The following is a 25,124-nucleotide window of genomic DNA, read 5'->3' as shown; positions in this document are numbered from 1 at the left end:
AAGGAAAAACATTTACAGCCTGCCCTGCCCCCTCATCACTCTCTGGGGAACAAGGGATTATGGAAATGTATAAATGCAAGAGAGAGGGGGACTGACAGACAGCGAGGTGGGAGAGAGGAAGAGAGAGAGGAAGGAGAGAGCAAACAAGTGAGGGAGGGAGACAGAGCGCTGCTATTGGTTGACTGTTATAACATCAAGCGTGATAGAAATATTTCTCTCGCAGTCTAAGACACAGAGGAAGAGACAGAGACAGTAGACTCTGGATATACGTTAAGGTCTGTTTTCAAAATCTCTGGAAGACATAAAAACAAAGGAGGCTTTAGAAAGAAAGAAGGGCAGATAAGGAGGGAGAGACAATAGAAAGGTGGACTAATTAACTTATGACTCCTCCTTATGAGGACTGTGGAGATTTTTTATTTTTTTTGCTTAACAACAGGCAGGATTTGAAAATCTCAATAAATGCGTCCCATCATGTAGGTGTTGTGCAGGTTTCTGCTTGATTTTTTTTTTGTCACAACTCAAATCATTTAGCCTGCACGCCAGCGCAGACAAATCGAAATGTTTTTGGACAAATCTGAGGGATGCGTCTGAGAGAAAGATGCAGAGCAGAGAATTCTGACATGGTGCCGGCCCAAATTGACAAAGACGAGGAAAGAGTGGACTGTTCAGTGGCAGACACGTCTCCAACCAGACACAGGTATTCTCTACTCAATATTAAGATCAGCCAACACACTGATCCGTGCTAACTGAAACTATCAGCTGTATTTCAGTATATCGTGCTCTGCTCTGGTATTTGTAAGTCCTCTTGAATGTGTGCATATTGGAATGCTAAATAATTGCTTGGTTAATAACCTGATTCCAATACTACTCATTTATCCTATTTTTACTTTTTCATTTCCTGCAAACACAACAAGGGCAACAAGTTATTTGGTTTGTTGAGAACTGTCCAGAGCAATATCTTCTGTAAATCGTCATATGGAGGTGAATCAATTCTCAGAAACGTATTTAAATAAAAGTAATATGCTAAGAGACTGTCTGTGTAAATAATAACTGACAGCTGTGGTTGTTTCCACGTGTGTTTAATAAGATTTGGGAATATGCGTCATTAGTGCTGTGCTTGATTTAGAGCAACAGATGAACTGAAAGCCATAAGACAAACTGCTGTCACAAGCCATATCCATCTTAGGCAGTAACCCTCGCTGTTTTTAAGAACGCATTGCTGTGCTTAGTATTGAGAAGAGTCCTGTGCGTCTGCTGTGAGCGTGTCAGTCGGCCACTTTGTGGTTACTGTGAGAAAACAAAATGTGTAGGCTTTGTCTAAAGAGAACCTACATGGAGGAGGAGGAGACAGACATTTTGCCTGTCAGAGACTGAAAAGAGGAGCATCAGGCCAACAACACACAACTGTGGCTGTGAGCGGACGGACGAGTGCTTCCTGAATCAAAGCGCGAGAAGCTGTCTGACTGACAAAAAGACACAGCAACGAGGCATGAGTAAAAAAACAGTGAAGCCACTGCTCAACCTGATTATTGATTGTTACTAAAACCGACGAAACAGACTCAGCTGGTTTGAGGGACGAGAACAGATCACCTCCACCAGACTAAAGAGGGAGAGGGAGCAGTTCCAACAGAGTGAGACAGAGAGCAAAGGGAAAGTTCCCTTTTCTCTCTCTCAACCCGTCTGGTCGTCAGGCTGGCTGGCACAGCCATGGCGTTCACCTTTGCGGCCTTCTGCTACATGCTCACCTTGGTGCTGTGCGCCGCTCTCATCTTCTTTGTCATATGGCAGGTGAGTAGCACAGTGCACACAGGTACCCCTGCACACACAACTGAGACTGAAACGGGCACATGTAGGGCCCCGCAAACGTCCCTGCTCCATCCCACACAGGCAGACAAACACATCCACCTACACACAGTTGTACAAAACTGACAGGAACACAGCTTACACTTGCTCAGGTCCACTAGAGGTAATGGTAAGCATTAACGTGTCAGCTGCCTGATTGGACTTACAGTAGATGTGGTTATATGTCACTATAAATGAGTGTTAAAAGCCACCACGTTGTGCCCCTTTGGTTCTCAAACACTGAGCTGTGAAGACACAATTACAGTAGATAGATAATGAATTTCCAAGGTGGCTGAAACAGATGCACACCCCTAAAAGACACAGGGCTTTAAATGCTAATTTGTACATTTTCTATTCCCACACATTGACTTTAAGTGACCAGGTTACTTGGTGGTTTATCACTGGAATCATGACTCTGAGTTCGTCTCACCATTTACCACCGACAGATTCAGCTGGCTCCAGAAATGTATGATCCCACGGTACTGAAAATAAACAGTTCCTCAAACAAGGTGTACAGGCTTCAGCAAACGGCGTGTAATGAGTACAGGGAGCCGACAAAACACAATGATCATAAATGTCTCCGCCAGACGGTTGTGAATCTGTCTGCCTGTGGCATTTTCAGAGGAATTTGCACAGATATCGCTGGAGACCACTGCACTGGGTTTGCTGGTTACACAAGAACCGACTCCACAAACAGCGAAAGCTTTGATCTGTCGCCTTTAACATTCGATCCATGGAGGGAGGAATATTGTGAAATACAAAACGCATCATTATGAATATAGGACTTGAAATGACTAACGTACCAATTGACTAAGTGGGTGAGACTACATATGAGTCAGTCAGCATGTCTGTGTGTGAAAGAGATGGGGAGAAACGTGTGTCTGGCTCAGAGCTCAGCCATGTGATTGAAGCGCTTATTGAACTCTGATTTTATTCACCCCTTCCCCCAGTCTGCTTCCACCCACTGGTACAGCACCCCAATTCTACATTGCTCTCCACCAATCAGAGAACTGCTATAGTAACCATGGCGCCCACTTAGGGGCTCACCATGTCGCCATGGAAACTGCATCTGTTTACAACAGAGCTAAGAAGACGAGGGAGAGCCGTATAGGCGCATACGGGGATATCACCACTAGGTTCCTCTTCAAACTGAAGTGTTCTCTCGTCATATTATCAGTCATGATGGTGCAGGTCAGATGCTGACGCTCACTTATCTGCAAACAATGCCTGTTTTTTTTTTTTTATTATTGCTTTTTAATGAGCCATCGAAGTGAGGCTTCGCCGTTTGAAAGCTGAACTGATAATAATCACAGCAGGTGGTCTTTTCCACAAGAATTATTATTATTTTTATGCGGCTATTAATCAGGAAGCTGGTGAGAACAAGAATCACTTGCCTCACAGAGAGCAGCTAGAGAGTGTCATTGTCGAGTTTCTGAACAATGACTTGTGTTCTCAATTTCTTGTTTTTAAGTGTTTTGCCAAAAAGTCGATTATAATATATTATAATATTTATAAATAATTATAAATTATGCAATATCTTATATTATATATAAATGTATATACTGCTGGCATGTGATAAGGGCAGTTTTCTCGGGTTTGCAGTGTTTTTAAAAACAACATTTGCAAAGAAAACAGTTACTAATGTAAACTTACAGTATAGACAATTAATAGACCCTGATATAGAAAATCTAGAAATAAATGAGAAATGAAATGAGAATTCACACTTTTCTAGTGTTAAGAGCAAAAGAAAGACTGTAAGTAATTATACATGCACACATTAACCCTTTAATCGCCATGTGTGTTCAGGCAAAATGAACAATGTGGCCACAGCTGCACAAGATTTATTGACTGAGCACTGTTGTAGATAACATCAGTGTACAGCGCAAAGTAAAGTGGTGAAAAGAGTCAACCCATGTCTTTGTATTATACTTCTCTGTGTATGCGTTACTTATACAATGTGAGGATTCAAGGGAGGGTATTCTCTTTGTAAATGAAAACAAACTCACACATGTCCATTTTTTTTTTTTTCAGATCATTGCATTTGATGAGCTTCGCACAGACTTCAAAAACCCCATTGATCAGAGCAATCCCACCAGAGCGGTAAGATCCCTGCTGCTTCGCTTCTTTCAAGAATGATCAAACCCTCATGTGCACGCAGAGAGAAATCCCTGCTTCTCAATTTCTAGGAGAACACTGGTTGAGTTAGACAGAGGGGGTGAAAACAAATTGAGGATTTCACTCAAAAAAAAAAAAAAAAAAAGAAATGCATGTGACCTTAAATGTTTGAGACAAAATTCTCAGTCATAGTTTTAACCCAGTTTTCACAGCGAACCCACATTAGACTGCCTGAAGTCTTCAGATAAGTTATTGTCATTTTATGTAAATGGATGTCATGTGATTTTTGCATTTGGAATTAAATCTTTCAAAGGCTTTACGCAGCTACGTTTAGCCTATCCATTAATTTCTCTACATCAAATATTTGTAGTACTTTGAAAACAAATCCTACTAATCCAAGCTTCCGCATGACTGCTCGCCTTGAACACTCATTTGTATGTAGATTGAAGTAATCAGTCTTCTCCAAAGATGCTGGCTCGTTGACTTAATCAATTAAAGAGACTGATGCAAATGAAGCAGTCGTTCATGCGATGTGATGCTGTGTTGTTGCCACAATTACAGTGCAGCTATAAGGTTTCGATGTCAAGACAAGAACAAACCGATTTGCTCACAAGAAAACTGAGCCCGTCCTGTAAAGCAAAAATAAATATGTACACAAATAAATGAAAATATATTTGTTTTATTCTGAATTTGAATTGAAGTGCTTTCTCCTCCTGCAGTGTTACTTCTGTCCACAACGTATACTTTTTTTTTTTTTTGCCTTTTAATAAAACATAAAGTGACATTATGGTGAGTTGATAATTTGTGCCGTTGTTCGTTTAGCAAGTTAACAGCAGCTGTGAATGTCTTTTTCACAAGTTAGCTAATGTTCTGGCAATCATGTGAACCTGCATCTGAACTGCAAAGTGAGAGTGATGAGGAGCGGGAGAGGAAACTGTGAAAACAGACTGTGGGGGTGTGGAGGCGCGCCAGCTACGGGGAGGGGTGAACACAAAAACTGCAACACCTGTAAAATGTACAGTAACGCAATCAAATACAGCATATCTGGTGTAAATGCTTCAAAATGGACGTGTGATTTTTATTTAGCAGACGCTTTTATTCAAAGTAACTTAGAAGTGAGATACAAGGTACAATGCAGGGTAAAGAGGTCTTGCCTAAGGACCCCCAATGGAGGTTGGCCAGGGCTAGGATTCGATTTTACCACTACACTTTCCCCCTCAGATGAAGATTGAAAAAATGACAAAACATAAAAAGATATTGAACATTACAGACTCATGACAGCAGTGCTGTATTGGCTTCCAGTGCATTGTACAGGTGTTTTTTTCCAATCTATAATGAACTACCTAAATTTATCATCTTAACTGATGTGGACATGTCAGAGAGGGGTAAAAAACATCACAGTCTGACAGGATGTTGATGCTAGCAGACTCTCCCAGAATCAATAAGCTGCACAAATAGTAGAAGACTTACAGGGACACAACCTAGGAAAATGAATTATAGTTCGTTTCTGATGTTAACAGAGAGCGATGCACGCTCACTAAACTGCCACCGTCGTCAAAACAGCCAAAAGCAATAAATTATTTTGAGGGAGAGGGGAATTATAGAAAGACAAAACGCTCACAAAAAGAGACTAAACGAGGTTCAGGTTTATAAGTGCAACAATAGATCACAGCGGGACAGAGAAAGTGCATGAAAGACTGTGACTGACAAAGTCACTTTGCTTTGAAATGAATAACTCCACAAGCATCAGTTCCAAGTCAAATGGACACAGTGTTACACCTCTCGTCACGAACTAACACCTTACAGAAGTTATTCTTTAGCATGTATTTCATTTTAAGTCGTCTTTAACAATGGCTGTAGAAACAAAATCCAACATTAGGCGTCAGTGAAATGAAAACATACTTTTATTGTTACCTGCTACTTCATTTGACAATGAGCGTCTGATTAAAGTGCTAATCAAACACTGTTTGCTCCGCAATTGTTGCTCTTTTATTGACTCAGTATATTGTGAAATGTCTTTTCTCCCCGTGATTAACATCTTCAGACGTGTTTCTCTTGCTGGAACAATTAAATATTTAGAGTGAATTGGATGACCTGACATAATGTGGGGCACCTCAGGGAGGCTCGAGGCTGTAAAATCCAAGCACATTTACTGCAGGGCAACAAATTATATGTGCAATAACAAACCACACGGCGTATAGTAACCAGTCATTTAGCTGGCAGGTCCAGTACTGTGCTGACTTTTTAAAGGTCAGGGACAGATGTGGAGCACATAGCATGCAAATATGTAGAAAATTACCCAGACCAGACTATCAACTGCAAATGAACAGTGAAGGTGAGTGAGGGCACATGTATGACTGTAGATTCAAGGCAAAATCCACTGTCGAGTTACCATGGGAGTTTGAATTTACGGCCACAGCTTCATAAAGGGTGCAGCCTGTAGTTCCAGTTTAAGTGAACTGACATCACGGGCCTCAACACTGGAAGCTATGATCCCATGAGACAGATGACTCAATATGTCACAAAATGGCAATGCCCTGGCAAACAGCATAATCCATGGCGAAGTATTTAGTTTCATGAAACAAATGAGGCAAAACAAATCTGGATGTTGGCACTTTTGATCGTCTGCTCTTGTTTGCCTGGTGATGGAAACAAATTAATCTGAGTGAATGAACTGCAGCAAAGCATCTCATTCAACTGGTTAGATAATCAATGGACACCAAATAAAACATAAGAGGTTCCTGGCTGCTGGCTAGTAAATGCAGTGCAAGATGAATGGCTTTCATTTCTAAAATTGATAATTGGGCCTTCTTTAATGGCTCACAGGAGATTTAGTGCACAGAGCCATAGCAAACATCGCTGCTCTAATTGCTCTAAATGTTCCTTGTGTATTTTTGTACTGATGAACTGTCTCAATCACTTTGGGTTTCTCGACAACACACCATGTATCTTTTGTCATTGGCTATATAGAATTTTTTTTGATGCAATTAAGCACAAACGTGTGTGTGTGTTTATGTTTAAAGCAAGTGCAGAGTTTAAGATGTGTGAACATTGTTCATTCTAATTCATTATTATTGTATAAATATTAGCTGCTAAGTCTTTTATTGCTATTGTTGTCTAATGCAATAACAAGAGAATCAAATATTAAGATGCATGCATGTTACCAAACCCATACACTTTATATCTCTTTATCTGAATGTTCTACATTTTTATGGTGTGTTTTTTGTTTTTGTTAGATATAAGAGGAAAAAAGGATGAAGAAATATAACTATTAACTATATTATCTTTACACTCACTTCACAGAGGGAAAGGATTCTTAATATTGAAAGAATCTGCAACCTGCTTCGCAGGGTGAGTAATAGTTGTTTTTCACCTGTTTCTGCTGAATGACTAAGCCAGAGGGGCTTCAGACAACCATGACCACTTGCCTTTTAAACCACTGTGAGGATTGTGATGCACAATGATTCACGTGTGGTCCATCCGCACAGCCCACCATCACCGCTCCAAAGACAACCAGCAATAGGAAACACAACAAAACCTAACAAAGCTGCAGTGTTGTAGGTTTTGTGTGTTTTTACATTTCAAGGCTTTCAGAGAGAAATCTATCACGCTGTGGAGACCATTTTGAAGTTTTGTGTTGGAAACAGTCAATAGCACTTATTACAACAGAGAACTTCAAATAGACAAAAGGTACATCAATAAATAGATCCCAACAATAGATTTACTACCCACAGAAGGGAGAATGCAAGCAGCACTGGTAGGGTCCATTTATTTAAGCAATTTAAGTGAACACTATTATCTTCAAGGTTTTCTCTTTGGTGGAAAAAGAGGGAAATGCTTACTAGAGGTTTGTACATTTGATTTATGGATTACTGTGATCAATGTGTTGCATTGCAAGGAACATACTGTACAGCATATGCTACCACACATACCCACTCCATCACCATAAAATGGTTTATGTATCTTTTTAAAACATTTTCCAATTCAATTTTTTTAATTCTTCTTATTGTTTGAAAAAATAAATCACATATTAACGTTGCGTTCATGGCGACCCAGCTCGCATGCTTGTTTAGCCTTATCCAATCAGTAACATGTAACACGTGTGACCCATCAGCAATAGTCATTTGACGTAGAAGCTCTAACAGTTGCTTAGAGGAGTTAAATGTTGTCATGTCAAACTAAAGAAATATGACAATTCAATTTACTTTAAGTTATTTAAAGTAATTATAATTAATGTTTTTAGAAAAATGCTGGATCACATATCTGCTTGTTTATGACAGGGCTCTATCTTGTTGCCATTTGTGTGGCTATGTTTCTGTCTGGCCTTGACACAGGAAGACCTTAAATCCTATCTACAAAACTCTTTGTTAATTTAGTGGCAATAAATGCAATTTGTTAATTACAGGACTAGACCTTTGTACACCAGAACAAAATACAAAAAAAACCCTGAGACTTGTGCAGCGCTTCAGTTGTCTGGAAGCACGTTAGCATCCCAGCAACTTGAAGCATCTCTCTCAAACCACATTAACTTTTACTGACACGTAAAAACCAGACTATACAGTATATACAGTGTCGGGAAAATGTATTTGCACTCGTAACAGCAGCGAGCCATGAGTAACATTAACACCTACTGTGTGAAAGTGTTTGCCTCGCAGTGAGATTTTGTTTTTGCAGATTGTAGATATATCACATCATGAAACCCATGACTGTTGTAGTGTTTTCCAAGGAGTTGTTGCAGTGTGATCGCTAGATCATTGTCACTTTCTAAGTCGTACGCAGACCTACAGTACAACCTGACCCTGTGTGTGCTCTGATTAGCTGGTTGTACCAGAGTACTCCATCCACGGCCTCTTCTGTCTGATGTTCATGTGCGCTGGAGAGTGGGTAACACTTGGCCTAAATATCCCGCTGCTCTTCTACCATCTGTGGAGGTACAGTCCCATAACATATGTCTGGCGGGCGGCTGTTGGTCTGATGGGTAAGAGAGCCAAACTTCTCTGTTTTTTCAGGTTTTTCCATCGGCCAGCTGATGGGTCAGAGGTCATGTATGATCCAGTCAGTGTGATGAATGCCGACATACTCAACTATTGCCAGAAGGAGTCCTGGTGTAAGCTGGGCTTTTATCTGCTCTCTTTCTTCTATTATCTCTACAGGTAAGCATAAATTGATACTTATTTGAGTTGGACCGTAGAGACAGAAAGCAGCACAATTAGTGATTTCTCCCTCTTTCTTCATTTCCTGCTGAAGTATGGTCTATGCCTTGGTGAGCTTCTAACACCCAGGAGGTCTAGAGGGGAAACAAAGGAAATCTCTATAAGAGAGACTCAGAAGAATTAATGGAGACATCAACTCTTCCTCTCTCCATGTATCCTTCCCATCACTGACTTGAGTTTTCAACAGTCTAATCTTGGACACAACAAGAAGACTAATCTGAGTAATAATGTGAATGTAAGCTTGTTGCCTCCACTCGATTATATTGCTCTATCTCAGATACTGGTGTTGGACACTCGCATAGACTCATTACAACCCCATTAAATGGACGCTGTCAGTTTGTCATCAGAGTAGGCCTTTATCGCGTGCGTCACCATCACGGGCACAATAAGAAATGCAGTCTTTTGCACAAAAGCTACTTAATTAGGTTCAGGCTTAAGAGGGTCATGGTTGGTTTAAAATAAGTTAATAGCAACAGTCACTGTTGGTTTGAGACAGACAAACAATACACTGCCTCCTGTTTGTAAGTTGTGAAACCAATGGTTGCTTTTGCTTGTAATTAATCATAATTACTACAGCCAATGACGGTTGCATAAACACATATTGATTCACCTCCTAGCCTACTGATAGGTGCAATTAGCCCTTTCTAAGGCATAATAATGGGTGTGATGGCGGCCATTAAATGGGGTAGTAACATACGATTGTATCATATGGCTGGCATATGACAAAGTTCTGCAGAGTTAAGATGAAACAGAAGGAGGATACAGCGGATGTTTGTGTTGCCTTTGACCCATTATATGATTTAACAATATATTTCTGAAGGGCTGGAGTTTTCCCTTGCTGCTCTTACTGATCCAGTCACTCAATTCACTGTGAATCTCCAGATACTGGAAAACAAAATTATATGTCTGTATTCTTCAACTGATGTACTAAAAGCAGGATTGTTTTGGTATCATTTCATTTATTTAAGCTAACAGACACCGCTGGTATAAAAGCACTGCTTTGATTGTGTTACAAGTATACAACTGTAAGACAAAGGCTTAAATGGCGCAGGACAACTGTAAGGCACTATAACAAATGCAGATAGCCTGATGTGGTAATAATAGATTGGCATGTTGCGACACTTTTCAAGCAGGGTGGAGATAAAGTGCAGGCCAACTCAGCACCTCCCATATGCCAGCCTTCGTCAGAAGTTTAATTCACACTCTAACAAAAACACAACAAGATATTAATCATAGGTTCAACTTTAAGGGTCAGCGCTTGCAATGTGCATTCAGGAGAAGTACAACCACAACTGTAAGGACTACTTTATGCTACATGCTACATGCTGGGTTCATGCATATATAATTCCAAATGTTTATACCTGAAAGCCATCGTGCCAAAATAAAAATTCAGTTAGGATAAGTGAAAAGAAAAGTGATGAGACTAAAAGTGCCTGTGGTGCCACGAAGTGCCGAGGCAACGCAAGGTCTTTACTTTCACTTTCTTTAACGCGCATTTTATTTTGGCACAATGATTTTATTTGCTAGAAAATATAGGAAAACTCTTAGTTCTGTTGTATTTTTTAGTGTGCAGGGGAGCGCCTTATTCCTATTTCCAGTGAAGTGTACTCTTACTCATCTGCAGCTATACTATAGTCATCTTAGCACATTGATGTTTCTCTGATTTGAGGTAGAATATAGAAATCTGATGTACTAAAAGCAATTAAAAACAGCAACCTTGCAATGTACGTAATACGATTTATGAGACATATCGATGAAGTGTTAGTCAATGTATGTAATAAAAATGAGTGAGGCACAAGTGGCGGATAATAACGATTCTATGACAATGTTTCAATAATTTAGAAAGTGTAAACATTAAAGTCATCTCGGTACGTCCACAGGTTAGAGGGTCAGATGTGTAAACAGCAAATGTGGCCTTTGCTACCATGTGTTCATTAGTCTGATCTGTTTGTAGAAGTCAAGGCTCAAGTGTGTGATTATAACATTGGTAGAAAAATGGAAACATCTTGACACTGAGAACAAACTGTGCTGTTTGTCATGCACAAAATCGACATTATAGTAAACCGGGACACTGGCAGAATTAGGGTGCACAGTGCAGCGTTCACTTAGAAAAAAATATCTCGCAGCCTATTGAAGTAATTTTAATGTGTTTACATGAAGATTCAACAGTAGTTGTGTCACTGATCCACTGCTCAGCTGCTGTTAAATCCACTGTTCATTCGTAAATGAAGAAAAACACTTAACTGTATCACTATAAAACATCATTTTTCAGTAAATTTGCATATGCAATAAAATGTACATTAGTATTGGAAGCACCTAAATACTTACTATTACTTATTTACTATAAATGGATTAAATAACACAGCTAACAAAGTTCTGTATTTTTCTTATTTGAACAAATCCAATGAAAGATCAAAATCAAACTATTACTTACTTACTTGTATGTTAATGTAATCTCAATAATCCATTTCTACTGAAGATATGAATCTTTAAGAAGGGATCTCAAATATGTGGGTTCAGGATTACAAAAGGACAAGTGGTTTCCCAAAAAGACTGGGAACTAGTTATAGTTTAGTTTTAGCAAATGTCACTTAAGCTGGAGAGAAATACTGTTTGTTTGGGGAAGATTTTGCACAACGGATTATAATACACATTTGCTTATATTATAGTATCATGATTATGATGGGAGCAACAGTCTTTGTTTGGCTCCCATACCGTGAACTTTAATCATAGAGATGTTACATCATAAACGCAATTTATTTGTGTAATGGTTACGAAGATGTAGAGAAATGCAGTTGTCCTGAAGATGTGGGAATCTCGCGACACATTAGATATTTTGTTGTTTAATTTATACTGGAATTTGGAAATAAGCCGTATCAGGGGTTTGCTATGCAAGGTTTGCATTTACAGTTCAAGTGAATTCAATGGATTTGTTGACAGTAAGAAACATACATGGCAAAGATATCCTTTAAATAAGATTACAATCTAAAAATGTTAAGAAAATGAGTGCATTACATCACTTTCCTTTAGGTTAGAATGAGCCTCCTTTAATCCGTACTCAGTGATTTATACAATGCACAACGTATGGTTTATATTTCAAGAAGCTTATTTTTTGTCTCATAAAACTTAATAATAAATATAATATAATAAATAAAATATAAAATAAGTTTCACAAAAAACAGTTTGTCCTTTAACTGCTGCTGCTACAGTGGACGTTCTGTATCAACCATATCAGTATCTGAAAGAATCTTCTTATTCACTATGAAACGAAATGCTGTGCAGTAGAAGTTCACCACACGCTCATTTGTTCAAACACACACACCCACACACACACACACCTCTTGTGTCAATCACAATCCTTTCAGTTTGATTCTAATGAAGGGTTCAATGAAAGGAGCGATTCAAACTTGCTGCGTGATTTTAACCTTCAACCCAACTGCTACATTTACTTGACAGGAGCAACTTTGACTTGAGTGTTTTTGAGGACATACAGTAGACAGTAGATGTCGTGCTAAAATGATGTTCCCGTTTTTAACTGTCACAGGACGCTGAGACCTCAAAGCTCTGCCAACAGTGTGAGTGTGTTGAGTCTGGACAATCAATATAAAAGCACAGGAACACGAGGAAAGGAGAAGAAATACAAATAGGCTGAATGTCATTATGTAGTGGCTCTAGACAAAGCATTTTAGAAAATAAGTATTTATTTGTATGTGTCTTTTATACATTTATCATCAATGTACGCTACAGTAAATTTGGTGGATTACTTTATATTTATTAGGTTACACTATGATGTACAGTTATTAAACAGCAATTCACATGCCGTATTCTAATAAAACAGTAATGCCAAAATGATGCCATCTCCAAGTTTCTTATTTCCTGTCTGTTGAGGGTCAGTACTTTGGCCATCTGCGGGGAGTTTTGCAGACATGATGCTCTGCCAACACTAGAGATGTGCTAGATGAGAAAAATATAACTGAGGCTGGTGAGAGGAACTTCTAAGCGAGGACATGAAGGGGACGTGGAGTGGTGCATTAGATGGAAAATAGAAGACAAACTGCCACAGTGAAAGCTGTGGAAAAACAGCTGCATTTAGAAGTAGTCTCAGAGACATTCGCAGCCTCTTAAAAGGCATTGAAATAACTGAATTCCATGAAAATGTCTCAGAGAGGCAGCAGAGAGGGGATGATAGCCTTTCATTAAAGTTTGCACCTTCAGCATATTAACATATCAAATTATAGAGCGCTGGATGCCTATTAGATTGCATAACAAAACTAAGTTGACAGAGTTCATCACCGCAACAAAGGATCACTGATGAAAACGTCGCTGCAGCTGCGACGCATTTCAAATTTCCTGACATTTTTGTGCTCGACAACATCTTTTTTTTTTTTTTTTTTTGTTCTCTTGTGTTTTCTGCCCAGACAAAAAATGAGTATGGCCGTGAGCCCGGCTCAGGGACTAGTTTGTGAGGTCTGTGAGGTGTGCCAAGTTATCAGTTGTCTAAATAATGATTCAGACAGAAAACAGAGCAACAACAAGGTTTCAAGCTGGCGTTTTCCCTCTTTTTGAAAAGGACATATAATTCCCCTTGCTGTCACCATGGAAACTAAATTGTATTAGAGATTCCTGTTGACTCACTCTGAGACACTCACTCAAAACACAGAAAAATCCAATTCCAGTTGACTTACATGCCCGGCAGCAAAGCTTTCCTGCACAATACGTTTGCTAAAAAATTGATAGGCTTTTACTTCCAGTGTGCATATAACAAATTCATGTATGTAGTCATGACGACCACAACCTAAGTGCATCTGTGCATGATACCTCCTTATGCCAGGATTGAGACACACACACACACACACACACACACACACGAACGCTCACTCACTCACAACACATGCATCTGTTTCTCGTTCTGTCTCATCCCACGGTTCACACTGCTTCACACTCATCATCACGGGCTCTTCCTTTTTCAGCACCCTCCACCACCATAATTGTCTCAACTCCTTTCCCCTCTCTCCCACGTCTGTGCTCTCAGAGAGATGTTGCCATGGAAACTGGCTACAACTGATGGGACGAGAAACGTCACGATGGGCATACTTAATTGGCAAGCGCACGCACGCGCAGAGGCGCGCGCACGAACGCACACATACAGTACAAGGACACGCATTTTTCTCATTCATTATTATTCAAGGTGCTTTGGGGAGTTGCCTGTTGTTACAGGTTGTACAGGCATGCATACGACATCGGGGACTGGAAATACTGAGACATCATGAGAGAATAATTGTAAACACAATTTATTGGAAAGGAAGGAAAAGAGAAAACACAGTAATAGTTGCTGTTTGGCTGTTTGCACACTCACATTCCTGCTGCCAAGCACTAAACAAAATGTGTTGAATCATTTCATAAAAAGACTCCTGTGGCAGTTTTTTTCATAACCTGAAGACCATGAAAGGAAAAGTGAAAATCTTACTCGCAATTCAACTCTAGTCATCAAATCAATTTTGTGTGATTGTTTTTTTTTTGTTTTTGTAGATGGCTCATTTCCATTTGGTCAATCCAAATTTCAGATGCTGTGTTTGATTTTCTGTTTTTCATCCTGAGAATAAAAGAAGGAGCAGATGTGCTTCCTCGACTGTGGCTGTTTATGTCCAAGAATGTGTCAAACCTGTTCACGCTTATGTTTTTATTTGGACTGTGCATCATCTGTCCAGACCGAGACTTGAGCGTGACTCACTCAGCGGCTGTCTCCTTTATAAAAATATCCACGCTTTCCTCTCTAACTAAACACAGAGTACGTTTTCAATTAAGCTAATATTTTATTTGTCAATTTCGTGCAAATTAAAACCAATGCAGTAATTGAAGAAAATAATAGCAGTTACCTGTGCTGTTTTTTATTAGACCATTTAAGTCTATGGAGCAGGTAAAAAAGGGGGAACAAGTTGCTGATATATATAGTCACTCTCCTGAGGCACTGTAAGACTATTTTATAGGCGAATGATTTTTCAGACATAATGTCCTTTTTAATCAAACGGGTCTGCTGAAAACTAATTTTAAGATTAAATTTTAAGATCAAATCCCATTACAGACAAGGGCTTCGAGGCTTTTATACTTGAGGTCTCTACTGTTCTTCTTTTGCTCTTGATAATGATCATGATAGCGTCTAATTTTACTCCTGATGATGGACTGAATAAAATTACTCCCTTACAGTTGAAAGTAGAAGTTGAAGTAAGACAGTGAAGTTTAAAAATCCTACTAATGTGATAAGTGAATGAATACGTGTGAGTTAAAGTGTATGAGCCTGATTAAGCTGGATTACAAAACTTCACTGAAGTCTTCCAAGCTGCCGTTGGCCGAGATGCGGTGTACACAGTGGACAGGTCGCCAGTCTATCACAGGGCTGATTATTTGGAAAGAACAATGATACACGCTCACACTCTTATCTGTGGGCAGGAGTTTGCACTGCTCACAGAAAGGCAGATTGGAAGATTCAAACCCAGGTCCTTCTTGTTGTGAAGCAACAATGCAGCAGTCTGATTACTACATAAAATGTTTAGACAGCAGTGGAAAAGTACAAGCTCCTAATATTGGGAGAAAATATTAGTGAGAGAGCCATAAAATGAACACTGCTGGGGACACACGGTGCATACACACACACACACACACACAAAAACAAAAAACCCTGAAAAGCTTATGCATTCATTTTGCATGAATTCAGTCACCGTGTAGACAGCTATGGCATTATACAAACATGTTCCTAATTAGCACTTTGTGGATGAAAAACAACAAAAAATAGCTTGAGTGCTGTGTAGGCGAGACCAGGGGCCAACCTATAAATGGACTTAAAAGGTGAAAAATGAAGGTGTGCATCTGCAAAGTGCTGTCATCAGATTGCACACAATACTGTGAGACACACACACACACACACACACTTGTGCATGGGAGAAATATCATTTGCAGTGTAAATAAAGGGTGATTTATTAGTGAAAAGGGCAAATCTGATGTACATTATTTTTAGACAAACTGTATAATTAAGTGTAAACAGAACAGGGGCTTAAGTCTATTTGAATAAGAGGTGACAAACAACCCAACTCCAGCATGAAAATGAATATGACCCAAGTTACTGGTCAGAATAACATGGAACAGTAACTACTTAGTAAGCACCTATTAAAAAAAAAAAAAAAACACTTTCCTTAAGGTGATGCACCAGTCCATTACCAATATGCCACCTCCACAGTGACTCAAACTGCACCGATGCACTGCTTCAAAAAACAGAACAGTGCTTTCAAGCTGAGCCATTTCTCAGGACTGCGTTTCCTTGTACTAATACACAACATGTAATTAAGAGCAAACTCCAAATTATTCTGTGCTCTGCAAAGCTGAAGTCTGACAGATGTTTTAAAAGCCCTGAGGCTTGGTGAACATCTGCTATCACAGCCTGCGCGCTGGAAAGAGAATCCATTTAAACAGGATGATGATAACAGGTTGGAAAAGGTTATTAAAAGTAACCCAGCTATTAGCTGCCATGCTTACAGGCTAAGAGCTATTCTGGCTTTTCGGGCTTGCTTCAGTCATACTGGTGCATGTCAGGTAGCCTGTAGATTCCTATGTTCACACCATGGTTAAAGGCTCAAATATATAGGTCGAGCTCCAATATCTCTATATCAAAATAATATCATTTTCTCACACAAACATTTACTGTTTTGTATTTGTTTATTTCAAAATGTGTTTAACAAAAAAGAAGACACTGTAAAAAACATTGTAAACTGATATAAGCCTTTATGTTTTTGATTTCAAAAAGGCACTCGTGTTTACAATTTGTTCAAAAAGGTGTTTGTTTACCCTCAATTTTATTTAAATTGTTAAGTTCCCTGTAGATTTCCATTAGCAGCACCAGTTATTGCTCAGAGTCTGAGTTAGTTCAGTGAAATTTCAAGTTACTGCTGGATTTGTGTGGTCACAACGATACCGTATGACAGCCTCCATTCAGTATATATAAGGGAAGATCCTGTAGGGGATGCGTCGACAGTAGGTGTCCCATGCTAGTCCGTATTTGGCCCGACACTGTCTCTCGTCGCGGGCTTCTCGATGAATCAGCAACACGGTGAAATATATGACATAGAAGTACGGCAGAAGGTTTGAGAATCCTAGAGAAAGGAGAAGCAGAAGTGTTTTCACTGACCAAAAAAAAGATGTGATAGAACCAAAATATGACTTCATATATAGCTCCTGTTAAAAATGTCAGGTGCCTCATGAAGAGGAGACGATGGACTGTTCAGCGTCTCTCCTGTACGTCTTGTATCCAGCAGGAATGGATAAATGTTCCACTGTCGCCAGGATCAACCTTTAAATATGCTTCTAGTCAGTCATAGTAAGTTGAGTGATGAAAACAATCTTTATATTGTACTTTTGTCAGATAGAAGTTGAAGGGAACTGACAGATTTCAGTTTTCATTGCATTTATAGAAATACACCCCACTATTCTGTAAATGGGAGTATATATTATAGATTTTCTTTCACAGCTGACAGTGTTTGTAATGTCAATTACATCAAACAACCTGTAATTATGAGCGCATCCCACCATTGCAAATAGCTGTTCGTTTAATATAAATGTGTCTCGTACAAAAGCACCGCAGAGAATAGCAGCTTGATTGAGCTCATAATGTAAGTGTGAATCATCTCTGCGTTTTATTTTTTTTTTTAGCCAGTGTTTCTTCACTCAGGATCTACATGTGACCACTGTTTCTCTTTATCACTGCAGCTTTCATGTCCACAATGTGCTACCATTTTTTTTTGAGTGCATAATTTAGCAGTTTAGACTTTTACTGCAGCAATTAAAGCAGAACTGACTGTACATCTCAATTACAAAGACAGCTACACAAGTGAGTCACATAAAGCTGAATACCAATGAGCACTATGTGTCAGCTGTAACAAAAGTCTGACAGTCACCATTTTAGGAAGTGAGCTTTCAAGAGAACATGAGGCAGTTTACAGAGCAACAAAGACAGATTGGCGATGCTTTTATTGTAGCTGAATAAGTTGCAAACACAGTATAATTATCGAATATCGACGGGAAGAAGTCACAGTACCAACCGTGATGTCTGAGTGTAGGAAACTGTCAATAATCAATGATAGGTGTCACTGAATGTCTAGATTCAGATTTGTAATCCGACTGCTTATTTTTGACCGAGCTACAGGCTCTCTGGATTGAAAGGCTGCTCACTAATGAAGTTAGTCTGCTCCATTCACCCGGACTACATCTTAACAGCTACTGAATCAAAAATCAGATATTCCCGTTATCAAAATTATGTATTTAACTTTAGATTTTTTGGGTGAAACATCTCAACAACTACTGGAGGAGTCATTCTTTCATGTTTCCAAAGGAAAGACTGAGAATTTAGTGACTTGATGTGGCTTTTAAGCCATCTTACCACACGGCAGGGACCACGCCAGGGCCATGAGGAGGTCACCGAGGTAATTGGGATGACGAACGAGACCCCACCAGCCGGACACCAGCAGTCGCTTCCCTGTTGCTGTGGCGATGGTCTCCAGTCCTGCAAAGGGTCACGGAGAATGTGCTAGCTACCTGGCAAATGACTTCAAAGATCAACTTTAATCTGTCCTCCTCTTCATGTAGACAGCAGCGTCTCAGGTTTGTTAAGATACATAAATGTGAACGTGTATTTGTGTTTATCTAGAGAACGTGTTACTGTTAGAAATGTTGAAAAATGACTAACTTGCAACACTTGGATGTGTAGGGTCTCGTCTGAACTGATTCTTCTGCGAGTTGGATTTCCTGAAGATATAATATCCAATACCTGAAAAGCAAAGAAAAATATATCAACATACATTGTGTAAGGTCTTACACTGTAAAGTGCCTTGAGATGACTTCCGTTGTGATTTGGTACTAAATAAATACAATTTAACTGAAATTAAAAAAACAAAACAAGAATTACATTATGTAGCTTAATGAAAAAGAGCAGACATATGATTACCATTCAGTGCAACTATAGTTGCAGCTCCAAGTGAACTCAGGGTCTGTGGGTGCATGACAAGGAAGGCTGCCTGCAGGCTGTAAGTGTAGGGAACCCAGGCCAGATCTCCAAAGACCAGCATGAAGCCAAAGCCATCATGTACAATGTCCATGGTGGTCAGCACAGCTTCCTGTGAGTTCAAAGTAGTAGTTTTGATTTGGTGTCCTGATTTTAAAATGTCTGCAGATGCACAAATACGTGCATCCAGGTATGATGCAGTTAACCCCTCACCTCATTCCACAGTGCATCTGCTACGTACAGCAGCTGGAAACTGTTGACCAGTATCATGGCGAGGGAGGGAGAACCGCGGAGCTCCACCTCTTTCATCAGCATGCCAAGGTTTATGACCACCTGAGAGAAAAAAACAGAGAGATTAACATGAATAATAAGGCAGATCATCATCTTGATCAAATCATTCAGACAACGAGTTCTTTTGTCTGGGTTTTGTAGACGACCACACAGTATGCAGAGTGGTGTGGTGCTATTGGAAGAAGTGTTACATCACACATTTATTAACATCTGCTGATAAGATAAAAACTGAAATGTATAGAAAAAATGTATAGAAATGCACGGAGATCCAGTGCAGTACATATTTTATATTATAAATGAACAGGCCTGTAACTGAAAGTGTGCTCTTGAATATAGAGTTAATTTATATTCAAGAGAAACCGTTTCGAGATTTAATGTAATGCATTCAATCATTTAGAGCACATTAAATGTTCATTATTTGGGACATTATCTGTAATTTTAAGATGCTGAATGTTAAAAGTAAATAGTTTTAACATTTAGCAGGAAACAAAAATCTCCTACACACTGTCTGTAGCCAGTTGGTGGAGGCTTTTTCTGTCCTCGCCTACGCACATGGCTTTAAAACATTCAGATGTGCAAAGGTTTTACTGTTTATACTGGAAATACAGAGAAAGAAAAAAACTCACATTACATCAACACTATTCTAGTGTGCCGTCCTTTTGTTTTTTGTGTCTAGTGAAGTTAGAGCCTTATTATAATGAAGGATTCTCACTGGAAAACCTGTATTTTGTCTTATTTCATCTGATGACTCAGATGCAGCTTGTGATGTGCGCCAGCGTCCTCGAACAAATCTCTCACTGTGTCAGGTCATGAGGGAGAAAAGTTTCTGATTCTGTGTCAAACTCACAGATGGATCAGAGGAGAACAACGCCACCTGTTGGTCTCGCCTGGTCCACGAGCATAGTTCACAGTCACTGCTCATTAAAACTGCGGATTGAGTGTGGATCTTAAATTCTTAGGAAAAGTTTCAAATAAGGTAGAAAATTGCAAATGTATTATTGTAAATTAGTCACATGTGTGTAGTTTTCAGCGATGATGTAATGGAGGTGGTTCAAATAAACTGTTCTTGGCATTTAGTCAGTTAGTTTATGAATTGTTTTAGTAGAAACCCCATACAAAAATCACTCACCCAGCCAATCAGTCCTGGTCTGAGCTCACAGAAATATTTAAGATCAAAGTTTCCAATCCGGGGGTTGAGCTCTCGCCCAATGAAGAAGTCGTACAAGGGATTTCCTAAGGAGAAGCATCCATGTATTAGAAAAAATCCACATGAGGTTTCCACATGTACAGCAATTCTCTGCTTTCAATGTCTACAGGTGCGTATTGTAAATAAAAACTGAAATTCCACCTCTTCACAGGTGATCCACTTTTGTCCTGTTATTAACTTTATTATCAATTAGTTATATCTACCTAGCAATCAATGACATCTATGCTTACACATTTCCATTCAATGGGTGAGTTGAATATGCTTTCTCTCACATATAAGGCCTCTTTCACTGGTGAAACAAAAATCTAAGAAAATAATGAATAAAGAAAAATAATGGAACAGCTTGTGACCCAAAGTTCCACCTCAACTGTCCAACATGGTGATGTTTCTGTTATAGGGTGCACGTGTATGGGTTTCAATAGAACAGGCGCTGGCGTTTACTGAAGACTGCACTGCTGATGGAAGCAACAGGTTTTACAGGAGCATTCTCTGTGCCCAGACTGAGTCAAATGCATCACAACTAATTGGACAATATTTCATCACTCAGCGGATAAACTGTCTTAAACTTACTGTATGCATGCAAACTTTCGTCTATGAAATATCGTTGTCTCCCCTAACAAGTCTCTAGCATCTCCCCTGTAGTTTAAAAACGAACTTTTCGTTGGTGGAAACTGCAAAAGCATCTAAGAACTTGCCTAAATAAATGTTTACCCAACTACTGTTATTAAAAAAAGGTTTGGGCTGACTTTTTGGAGGCTACTAGCTATTTTTTTTTTGTCTTCACAAACAAGCAGAATCACAATACTGGATGCTCTCAGGTTTCTGCCTCCAGATGCAGCACATCACACTGTAGTCACTGCAGCAGGGTCAGCTCCCTTAAAAGAGTGTGTTCACTTTTTGCCTGGTGCCTGCAGGCTCCTCGACAGCTCGGCTGTTAGGAAATTACCCACTGGAATACCAAAATCTTCTACCAAACAACAAAACAGGCCTACAAATGCAAAGTACATCACCACTAGCGTCTTCCTTTGATGATGATCTTCCACTCTCACCTGTGTTGCCCCCCAAAGCGAGAGCATGTGGAGGAGCCCAAAAGGAGCGGATGTAGAGGTAGACGGAGAGCAGGAACGACACAGCTATTGCACACACTGCCAGAGGCAAAAGCAGCTCAAACAGGTACCCCAGAGGAGCTCCGAGCCCCAGTAACAACATCAGCATCACACCGCTGATGCACAAGGCATGAAAACCTGAGGGAGAGAAACAAACAGAACTAAATGTTGTAGCCTGGAGGAGAAAGGTAAGCAGACAGACGGAGGTGGGAGTCATTCTCCACTCTGCAACCTAAGTAAACTTTAGCTCAAAGTCAAAATGTAGAGGTAGAGGTAGATCTAAGAGAAACAGAGAGAATTTTGAATCATCCTTAAAATACAATGCTATGAAATATCACAGCTTATTACATAGCAGCAGTAATCAGCATCCAGTTCAAGAGTTCATGTTAAAATGCAGATAATATACAAATACAATAAATAATAACAATCCAAAATAAGCTATGATGTGTTGACTCTGATCGATTTAAAAGTATATTGTAAGCCCCCCCCCCAAAACTCAACAATACCATTTATGGGATACTTGAGGCGTGTTCCATCCCTCAGCACTAATCCTTCAGACACCTGCAGGAAAACAGAATCATTTTCAAACAGAACAGAGCACATAAAGGGTCGTCTTTATACAGCATATTAATGACAGGATATTCAACATCAGCCTAAGGTAACTAACTCTAACTAACGCTAGCAGATCGTATACCACAAGGACACCGAGCCCCCACTCGACCCCTGAGTTTAGCAGTCATTCCCTGACAGAAATTTTAATACAAGCAGTCTGACATTGATAAATGTTTTTCCACATGTGCTCCTGTTCCAGTTATTTCATGCAGATAAACATGATGATGTCTTTAAAGTAGCAAACTGATGAGCACTCAATGTGCATCGATCTCACTGGTACTTGTTAGAAAGCTAGTAAACGTGTCTTATTTCATTTGTCAGTGTAAATTTTCACATTTCTACGTTGTCGTCTCATCAAAGTCACCATATGCCCAGAAAATAATTTCTAAAGGCAGCTTCCTATTGATGTGTTTGTCACCCCAGCTGGTTTTAATGTAAGGCTGACTGTAGCCCAGACTGATGAACATTATCTACCTTTCCTAATGGCATCAAATAGAGAAGAGCGTGCAGAGCAATCCAGCCCAACAGAAGCACAGGGGCCAGAGGGTCCCACAGCTGATCAATGGAAGGTAAGGGAGGGGGCCACTGGAGCACACTGGCCTCAGGAGATCGACTCATGCAGATCAAATAGAGCACCGTCAGTGGCAGAAAGACAGGAATACATATGGCACCTGAGAGATGAATACAGAGAAATATCAGATGCCACTTGTCAGACACTGCAAATGTTTCATTGTGAATCATTAAAGCAGGTCAAAGAAGGTAAAACACGCTATCAGTATGTATCAAAAACTTGTGGTTCAGTTTGTTATTGTCTGAAATCTGTGAAGAGAAAAGTTTTACTTTGAAAACAACTGGAGAGAAAATTGGATGTAATTCTCGATTCAAGGACCACAGCACAAAACCACTCAATAAAGAACCACCAGTGTGCACACAAACACACACACACACAAACACACACACACACATAAATTACAGAGGCTGCGATGAGTTTGTTCTCCCATTTCATTTCATACAGTGGCAATTCTCACTGGTTCTGGTTGTGATGATTGTCAATTAGAGCTATAATGAACAGTCCTGTGCTGGTGATGCTCATGCTGTGAAGATAGTGGCTCAGTGCAGCTTAACATTCATCATATTATTAGCGATGCTGCTATTTCATGATAGACCAATAAGCTGCGAAATAAATGTGGTTTGACCAATTTTTATAAAACATATTATCATATACTATTTTAGCAGCATCAACATGTATCACTGCATATCAGCATAAACATAGCTGTGTTTTAAAGCACCATTTGTGAACAAGTGACACATGACAAGAGTGCAGGAACAGATTATTTTCTGCTTAACTGCATCAAATGTGACATTCACTGTTGATATACCCTGTGGTTGCCATGGTGTAATAAAGACAGAACATCTTAAACTAAATGATGTGACTCACCCAGCGTTCCTCCAAACTCCCTCTCCGTGTCATGTGACAATCTATGTTTGAGTGCTTGGTTGTTTGGCCTCATTGTTGGTCTCCTGGGAAAAGAAAAGGTAGATATCCATGTGTTACAAAAGAAAAAACCAACAAAGGTCACTGAAAGAAGTAATAATAAATAAAAATATACTAAAAATTAAAAATAAAACAGAAGGGTACCAACAATTGTGTCTGTGTCTTTATTTCAGTCTATATACAAAAGACATCTGAGGAGCAAATACATCACTAACTGGTAAATCATGGCTGTAGTAATGGGCAGGGGCAGTTGTGAGATGACATTGATTTGTTAATTATAAGAAAAACCACATACATTTCCTAGAATGAACCTTATCAGACAATTAGTGAAGTCTGCAGTCACATTTAATGCAATTAACCTTTGGAGATAGCGCCCTGCATTCCTCTTCAAACAGGCCATAAATTGTGTCAGTGTAACCTTTAACCTCAGTACAGTGCAAACCTAATTGCAAATGATGATAAATCCTTATTAATAGCTGCCGTAGGTGCTGAGTTCTCCGCTCTGCATTTATTTAACAGCTGTAGTTACCAGTGATTTCACATCCTGTGCAAAATAATGTCAATGATCCGCTTGGACAAATGAATGTGTTATTATAGTTTTTAAAATAAGATGTCAGGTAACCTAGAGCTGAGAATAGAGGGATGATTTCAACTGGCTGTTATTCTCTAGAGCTACACTTCACTACTTTTGGATGTAAACACTAGTCAAGGTGTTAGAGTGTCGACACAGTGACAATACTTTCATGCAACAGGCCGTCTGTCGCTTCACCTGCTGTCGCTAAATGCAAAGATAAAATGTGAACGATCGGAACAGAAATACAGAGATATGCACACATTAAGAGGCTGCTGCTTTCTTAAGAGTTAGTATTGTCTTACCGGTGTGAGACAGGAAGATGCAGACGGGACTGTAGGGTTTAAGGTAACTCGTGTTCAGCCATCCAGAAACCTGCACAGGGAAACGCCCCCAACCCACGTTTTTTTCAACAAGAAAGTGTCCCCCAGCCAATCAGATCCCTCCGCGGTCATCAGAAGAGGGTGGAGAGGAGAGGCTTTAACCAATCAAAGGAGGAGTTCAGGTGGCGACAGTCAGCTGTGCACTGAAGGGAGCAACCATGGTGGGGAGAGGTGGTGAAATACACCTGTACTACCCTGCTACACTGTTGGAGTAAAAGACTTTTGAAACCTGCCACACACGAAA

General features: G+C 39.6%; 2 protein-coding genes across 2 annotated transcripts; one reads left to right on the top strand and one right to left on the bottom strand.

The window, feature by feature from the left end:
* Positions 1-242: 242 nt before the first annotated feature.
* Positions 243-13,007, top strand: cnih2 (cornichon family AMPA receptor auxiliary protein 2). The gene is made up of 6 exons (XM_026370351.1): positions 243-1,788; positions 3,874-3,942; positions 7,261-7,308; positions 8,776-8,888; positions 8,967-9,110; positions 9,205-13,007. Exons 1-6 carry the CDS (start codon positions 1,708-1,710, stop codon positions 9,230-9,232), a joined length of 483 nt encoding a protein of 160 aa, XP_026226136.1. The 5' UTR covers positions 243-1,707; the 3' UTR covers positions 9,233-13,007.
* A 3,904-nt stretch (positions 13,008-16,911) lies between these two features.
* On the bottom strand, positions 16,912-24,923 carry tm7sf2 (transmembrane 7 superfamily member 2). The gene is made up of 11 exons (XM_026372826.2): positions 24,803-24,923; positions 23,870-23,952; positions 22,906-23,102; positions 22,326-22,380; positions 21,763-21,957; positions 20,636-20,739; positions 19,429-19,548; positions 19,159-19,327; positions 18,901-18,981; positions 18,595-18,717; positions 16,912-17,311 (listed from the first exon to the last, which is right to left on the bottom strand). Exons 2-11 carry the CDS (start codon positions 23,940-23,942, stop codon positions 17,151-17,153), a joined length of 1,278 nt encoding a protein of 425 aa, XP_026228611.1. The 5' UTR covers positions 23,943-23,952; positions 24,803-24,923; the 3' UTR covers positions 16,912-17,150.
* Positions 24,924-25,124: the final 201 nt, after the last annotated feature.

This window comes from Anabas testudineus, chromosome 14, assembly GCF_900324465.2.
Source record: "Anabas testudineus chromosome 14, fAnaTes1.2, whole genome shotgun sequence".
In the NCBI taxonomy this organism is placed as follows: Eukaryota; Metazoa; Chordata; class Actinopteri; order Anabantiformes; family Anabantidae; genus Anabas; species Anabas testudineus.
The sequence above is the reverse complement of the archived record's forward strand: the minus strand, read 5'-3'. Positions and strand labels throughout refer to the sequence as shown.